The sequence below is a fragment of the Condylura cristata genome, unplaced genomic scaffold, assembly GCF_000260355.1.
Source record: "Condylura cristata isolate star-nosed mole 26May11 unplaced genomic scaffold, ConCri1.0 scaffold00028, whole genome shotgun sequence".
NCBI lineage: Eukaryota > Metazoa > Chordata > Mammalia > Eulipotyphla > Talpidae > Condylura > Condylura cristata.
The window spans coordinates 11503891-11510916 of record NW_004567129.1 but is presented as its reverse complement, the minus strand read 5'-3'; the positions used below and the strand labels follow the sequence as shown (position 1 = coordinate 11510916).

Sequence of the window (7026 nt, the reverse complement as noted above, 5' to 3'; positions counted from 1 at the left end):
CAGAAATGAGGTTTCTTTGAGATGAGGAGTGGGGAACTGGGCAAAGGACTCCAGTGGAGAGTAAAAAGGTGTAGTGCGGCTGTGATGCAGCGTGCATAGGGGAAACTCATCTGAGAAGGGGCAGTAGACCTACACCTCTAAAACATGTTCAGTGCAGTTAATCTTTCTTACCTAAAAGCAATGAATTATGAAAATATGAGAAAGAAAACTGGGATTAAGGGATAAGGTCTCCCCATCCATGGATCCCGCCCAGAGGCATGAGTGAGGGGGGGGGGCGGGAGGGAGAGTTATTGTCTCCACCTGGGCTTCTGCCCCTACCTGGTGCCTGCCCCTGTCCTGTGGCCCAGGACACCTGTCTGTCTGGGTGGGCAGGGCGTTCTATGATGACTGCAAATGCTTCGCATGTCTGTACCACCCAGCCCATTCTCCACATGGAAAACAATTTTCATCAAAGTTCTATATGACCCCAAAAGAATAAGCTACAAAAGGAAAATGCCATGGACACATCAACATTTAAAATTTCTGAGCATCTACAGAGACAGTCAGTGGAAGAATCCTATGGAGAACAAAAGGAAGAAAATACTTCCAGAACATCTTTTCATGAGGGCTAGGAATGCAGACGGAGAAAGAATCTCTAAAATTCAACAAGAGAAAGGGAAACATAACTGGAAAATTGTGAAAATACTTGTTGAATATTTTCCCCAAAGAAATATATAACCAGTGAACAATGACAGGACCCCTGAGCTCTCCTGCGAAGCCGCAGAGGAGTCTGGCGTCCCACGGGCCACATATGCGGACTCCAGGACCCGCTGACCGCAGCACACAGGGGCCTGAGCCAGATGGACACAGGGGGATAAGGGAGACACATGTCAGGGCGCTCTGGGGAAGGGAGGGCTCCATTTAGACATGGGAGAGCAAAATAATTGCACAAGATGTCATGAGCTATATAGTGATGATAATGTGAATATTAACCGAACTTGAACACAAATAACTGGATAAAGCCATATATCACTAAGGCATATTATTCTAATCCAACATCCCCCGTGTCCTTGTAATGAGGATACCTAATGGAGAATTGAAAACATGGCCACGCGCTCCATTTCCAGTAGGAGAGACGCCCTTCACCCTGAGTAAACGCGCTAATATCAGCGTGAGCCACTGGACCTTGGCCGTGAAAATGACCTGTCAGTAAGGCACTTGCTCCGCCCCGCGCAGGCGCACAGCGGGCACACCTGAGCGAGGCCTTGCCCAGCCCGTGGAGTACACGCCTCCTCCCACCCAGACGGCGGGGGGCTTGAGAACCTGCGGGTTCAGGTCTGGGGGTCCTGTGGGGCCAGACAGAGGGGGAGCTCGGAACCCACGTGGCCACACAAATATACCATTGGTAACTGGACAGTCCCCTTGGTTACAGCGGCAACTGAGCTTCATGAAGGGTCATCATGACCAGTTATTGAAACAACCCTTTTGTTACATACTTTGAATGATTCTAAAACGCAAAAAATGAACAAATCTCCTTGAGTGACCTGATGAAGCAAGTAAATGATCTCAAAAAATTCAGTAATGAGAGTTGTGGACAGAGATTCCCCTGTATTTTCTACACACTGTACAGGGTCAGTGCGTGACAGGTGGGGACACACCTCTGTGGAAACTTTTCCTGTGAACAAATCACTGAAACAAGCAGTGAGTCACCCCCGTCTACAGAAACGGCTCTGCCGCCACCGGGCCTGAGGCCTGTGATGCCCACAGAGACCAGCCCTGCACCCCCAGGCAGGAGCCGGCCCCTGCAGCCTGGTGTGGACTCAGCAGGAGCCTCATCAGGTCTCACGTCCAGCTGCCGGTCACAGGGAAGCAAAGGGCACAGGGGGACCTCAGAGAGTAGTGGTGCCAGTCTTAGGATCTGGAAGTTTCCCAATTACGCAATACAGTGTTTGTGCAGGGCCCAGGTGGAATCTGGGGAGGGTGCAGACTGCGTGAATGATCTGGTCCGGGATGTGCAGGGTGTTATAGACAGAAAGGTGCTTGGCCCATGGGAGGAGGAACAGACCTGCTGGGAGGACTCATGGCCTGGCCGGGGCACTCTGCCTTCCACAAACTCCTTACATTAACCCAACTGCCCAAAAGGCAGATGCCAGGGTGAGACATGAGGCTGCAGCAGGTGTGTGGACTCTCCCCCAGGGACCCCCTGAGCAGTGAGGCCCGGACCCAAAGGCCTCAGCTCCTGACAAACAGGGGCTCTGGGCTCTGAGCTGGAAAGGGAGGGGCACGCCGCCCCCTGGTGGGGGACAGGGGCACTGCAGCCACCGCCCCAGTCACAGACACAAGCAGTCAGGGTCTGTGTAGGGGCTTTATTGGGGGTAAAGGGCACTAGGATGGGAGAATCAGGACTAGTTGTTAGCCATGATCTTCTTGATCCAGGGTATAAATTTAGAGACACGAGTGAGCACAAAGGGATTCAAGATGCGTTCGTCTTTGTCATAAGAAGATAAGATGCCCGTCAGAGTCCAGATTCCATTCTTGCGGCAGACCATGGAGCCACCAGGGTCGCCCTGTGGGAAGAGAAGGACCTGTCTGCATTTCGCCAGGGCTTCACTTCTGGGAGTCCACATCGGGCCTGTCATGAGTTGGCAAAATGCCACGGTGTGCCTAAATCCCAGCCAGAGAAGCTCCACTTTATAGGAGGGCCCACTTTGCACAAAGGTGCTGGTAGGGGAAGGGAGAGTGGCTTCTGGGGTCTTTAAACAGGGTTCTCCCTGCCAGCAAACTCACTTGGGGAATGCCCCCTCGCCTAGCAGAAACACTACCTGCAATGCTGGGCTTTGGTGGTGCCCAAACCCAGGACACACTCCCAGGGACCAGGGTGCCTGTTTTGGGGACCAGAAAGATGCCACCAGCCTGAAGGGGGGACAGAGTGAGTTCTGGGTCGGAGTGGTACTTACACTGTGGATGCCTATGCCTTGGATCCCAGCACAGAGCATGAAGTGGGGTATGAAGCCGGGCATGAACCTAAGGCAGCCTGACATGCGGAGGATCGGCACAATGGCCTCCTGCAGCCTCTTGGGGCAGCCTGTGCCTGTTAACAGAGGACCAGTGTGGGCCAGGGCCCTCATCCCTAGCCCACCCTGCTGGTGGGCCAGAGAGCTCACGCCACAGGCCCTGTCGCCCTCTCTGAGTCATGACCAGCCCGGCACTCTGTAGTCCTTAGAACCTCCAAGGGCCTTCGGGTCCCAGCCTGGGTCAGGCTGACTTTGCTCCAAGCTCAGAGAAGAAACAGCCCTTCCTGCACAACCTGGGGTGGCCTCAGCCTACGTGGACCAGGGTGGTGCCCTGGACAAGGGCAGTGCTTCCTCCAAGGAAGGGGACTGGCCTCTTTCTGAATGGACACACCACTGCAGTGTTGACTGGCGTGGCCTTCTATGCTGCCCCTTCCTGGCCAATCTATCCTGGCCAAGAAGGGGCCTAACCCAGCGGACAAGGCAGGGGACTAGCAGTCAGGGCTCTTAGGAACAATGTCACCAGGGAGGCCCCAGGTGGGGACACCAGCCAGGGCTGGATGCATATGACCACCCCAGGTATACTGGCTGAAACCAAGGCCGGACAATGAGGTGAGTGGGGCAGGGCCCTCTGAGAATGGGCTGTGACAGCAGAACCTGACAGGTCAAGGACATCGTGACCTTGGACCCAGGGGGTTCCTGGGTTGTCAGTAAGAGGCGGGTTGTTGAAATTCAGACACAGCTAGGACACTCTCAAGTTCAGGCAAGCCCACAAAGCAGAGCCCTCGGGTATGTCCTAAGAGGCAAGGTCATAGTCACTCACCATTGAGGTACAGGTAGCCAAAGCCAAAAATTTTGCAAAAGGTTAAAGGACGGACGTATTCATCAAAACTGGGCAGGGGAACAGGATACACTGTGTGATCAAAATGAGCGGGCCAACCCAGCTTCAGCAGGGCGATGTCACTGTAGGCGTTGGTCGCGTTGAAATCAGGGTGTATGAAAACCTATGGGGTAGGACACGGATGATGAGGTGAGACCATGAGCACTGGGCAGCCTGTTCAGGGAACACAGATGCAGGAAGACCACGAGAAGAACTGAGGCCATCTGTGGCTCTCGTCTCCCCATCGGAGGGTGTTCTCCGCTGGTCACCTCAAAAACCTCATCTGCCTCCAGGGCCTCATCAGTGGGGCTGAAATACCTGGGCAACCGGCAGAATTTGAATGTTAGCGCCAGAGACGGTTACATCATACAGTCAAAACTAGGTCAGAGGTCCTAGAAGAAGGAGCAGGCCGTAAGGATAGAGGAGAGACCACCACCCTCCCTTGCATAGGCATTTCTGGACCTCACGTGATATTGCAGTAGATGGAGGAGATCACTCAGAACCTGTCGATCAGGGAGCCCCCACAGATGAAATGTCCAGTAGAATTCTGTAGGAGGAAGGGACAGTATACACTGACAGGACTTCAGTCACAACTGCTGGGGTTCAGTCTTGAATTGTGAGGAGGTAACCCATCATGACCCCACTCAAGGGCACACCATGCTCACCACCAGAGACACGTGCCAAGGACAGGCACCAGGAAGGGCGTCCTTCCCACCAATGATCCTGGGTGTAATGCTCAGCTCCAGGTCACTGGCAGGGACCCCCGAGCCTGGGGTCAAAGGGAGAAGGTAAGGGGGAGGTCCAGTCAGTCTGCAGAAATCAGGTTGCCCCCTCAGTTGCATGGAAATATCCCACAAACCCTCCTAACACCTTGTATCTACACAGGAAGATACACCCCTGCCTGGTGGCCCAGTCACCCCCCTGGTGATGCAGAGGGACATGTGTCTCCATCTGGGACCCCTGGCAATGGAGCAGACACTGGCCGAGGAAACCCTGGGACCCTCTGCTCCCCCCATTATCCCTGCTATAACCTCTGAATCACCTGGCTTATTTTCCCCAAGAAATGTGGATAATTACAGCATCACACATATTAAAACACACTAAAGCTGTGTCTGGGATGTAACAGTATTTAAAACAATGAGTAGCAAGGTCTCTTGAAATCCCACTCTCTCTAATAATTTCTTGGTCGGAAATTATACCTCTATACATTTACTTTGCTGAGTCCTCTCCTGAAACTGAAGTTTCTTCATGATTTAATAAGATAGGAAACGTCCATCGGCAGACCAGAAGGAAACATAATCAAGGAATAGGATTGTCCTGAACAGGGAGGACACACAGGGCCCGTGACAAAAGCAGGACACCAGGACACTCTTACTGGGTCAGGACACAAGCTATCAACAGCAACCAGCACATGAGCAAAGGAAGAAATTGGGCAGGGCCAGGCCTTTCCCCAACCTGCAGGAAACAGAGTCCCCCAGGACTTGCACCAGGCAGCACCTGCCCCAGTGGGGGACAGGGATATGGTCCGGCCACTGACTCAAGGCTTTGGCTTGACATGTCCCCTGCTCATCTTCTAAAAGAGAAAACCACCACAGGAGCTGTGAGCGGCGCCCCCTGCAGGCGCTTCACAGCAATGCAGGGGGGGCTGGTCCCTGTGCAGGCAGGGACCTGAGGTCTCACCCCTGTGGGGACAGCAGATGTTACAGGAAGTGAGGGGATACAGGGAGGGGCTCCCCCACGGATCCCGCTATGCTGGGTGAGCCCTAGGTGTGAGTGTGTGAAGCCTGCACAGGGTAACAAGCAGGGACTCAGTAGGGGCAGGTGGAGTGGTCAGGGAGCTGTTGAGACTGGTGGAGGTGTAATAAAAAATTTACAAAAAACCAAAACACCAAAATCAAACTGCAGTTGTCAGAAAGTTGGTATTTGCTACATCCTGAGCATAGTCCAGTGTGTACATAATATGATACTAGTTTTTTTCTGTTTTTTTTTTAATTTTTAAGCAAAAATCTTATCTATCTGTCATTAAATAAATTATATGAGAAGGAATTCTGATGGCCCCCTGGGCCACCTTCACTGACCCTCTCACACAAACCTGAGCCACTATCTGGGCTCCTTCCCCTGAGTCACTGACATTCTGCCCCACACCTGGCATAGCTGTGTGAGCTGAGAAAGTCCCCCAGGTCCACTCTCCTCCTGCAAAGTCACTGACTGTCTGCTCTGAAGTTATGGGAACAGGCGAGGGATTCAAAACTTCCCTGGGGATGGACAAGAGGCCTCACCCTTGGAAAACCCCCATTCTCCAAGTGGGGCCTGATGTGAGCTGCTGCCATATCAAGGCCTTCCTCACTCTCCTTCCAGGCCTGGCTAATGCCTCAGACCCCAACACTCACCTACAGAGACCCCGATGAGGGTGAAGCAGGAGAGGATCCAGAGGGAGGCCATGGTGTGCTGTCAGGGAAGTGTGTGCTGCCTGCCAGGGGGCTCCCTTTACACTGACTGGGAAAGTGAGGTCCTGCCCAGCCCCAGGGTCTTCCCTGACCTGAGGCCTCCCTCCCATTGGTTAACTTGTCCTGGGCAAGGTCAGCCCCAGTCACCCCAGCACCAGGGAAAAGGGCATCTACATGCCTAAACCTCACCCAGCAGCCTCGGCAACCCCTGGGGGAAGTTCCCAGTTGTAGGATCCGCAGGCCCTGGCACCATCATGGACCGGCAGGTGCTCACAAAGACTCATCTAAGGGACCCTCACCCAGGCCACCCAGAGTCTGCACCCAGGACTCCATTTCAACACAGACCCCAGAGCCAGGACCCCAGGCTGCTCCTCTACCTGCTCAGGGAAACTCCCTGAGGCCAGAGACTCACAGCAGGCCCAGCCCCTCAGGAATGTGCCTCTGAACCAGCCCAGAGATGCAGCTCTGGAGCTCAGGAGATCAAGTCAGTGTCTCACTGACTAAACCCAATTCCCTTTTCCTCATAATTCACAATGAAATTGACTTGTCCTTACAGGAGCTTCAGTTCCTTTTCATGTGTAACTTTTGTCCCCCCAAAATGGCCCATTGAGCGCACAGATCAGTACTGATTCAGAAACAAGGAGATGGACAGGGAAGTCAGCTGTAGGGATACAAGTCCCTGGGAGGCCCCTGCTGAAAGAGGGACAGC

The 7026-nt window shown here is 53.5% G+C and overlaps 1 protein-coding gene across 1 annotated transcript; it reads right to left on the bottom strand.

Moving 5' to 3' along the window:
* Positions 1-2384: 2384 nt before the first annotated feature.
* On the bottom strand, positions 2385-6312 carry LOC101625962 (chymotrypsinogen B2-like). The gene is made up of 5 exons (XM_004690181.1): positions 6261-6312; positions 4536-4639; positions 3814-3994; positions 2937-3070; positions 2385-2546 (listed from the first exon to the last, which is right to left on the bottom strand). Exons 1-5 carry the CDS (start codon positions 6310-6312, stop codon positions 2385-2387), a joined length of 633 nt encoding a protein of 210 aa, XP_004690238.1.
* Positions 6313-7026: the final 714 nt, after the last annotated feature.

Bases quoted from the DNA above. Each gene is read 5' to 3' on its own strand.
- LOC101625962 (XM_004690181.1), bottom strand. From the start codon at position 6,312: ATGGCCTCCCTCTGGATCCTCTCCTGCTTCACCCTCATCGGGGTCTCT. The intron at 4,640-6,260 runs GTGAGTGTTGGG...CTTTGACCCCAG, and splicing joins CCTCATCGGGGTCTCTGTAG to GCTCGGGGGTCCCTGCCAGT. The intron at 3,995-4,535 runs GTGAGCATGGTG...CCTACCCCATAG, and splicing joins CTTGGCACGTGTCTCTGGTG to GTTTTCATACACCCTGATTT.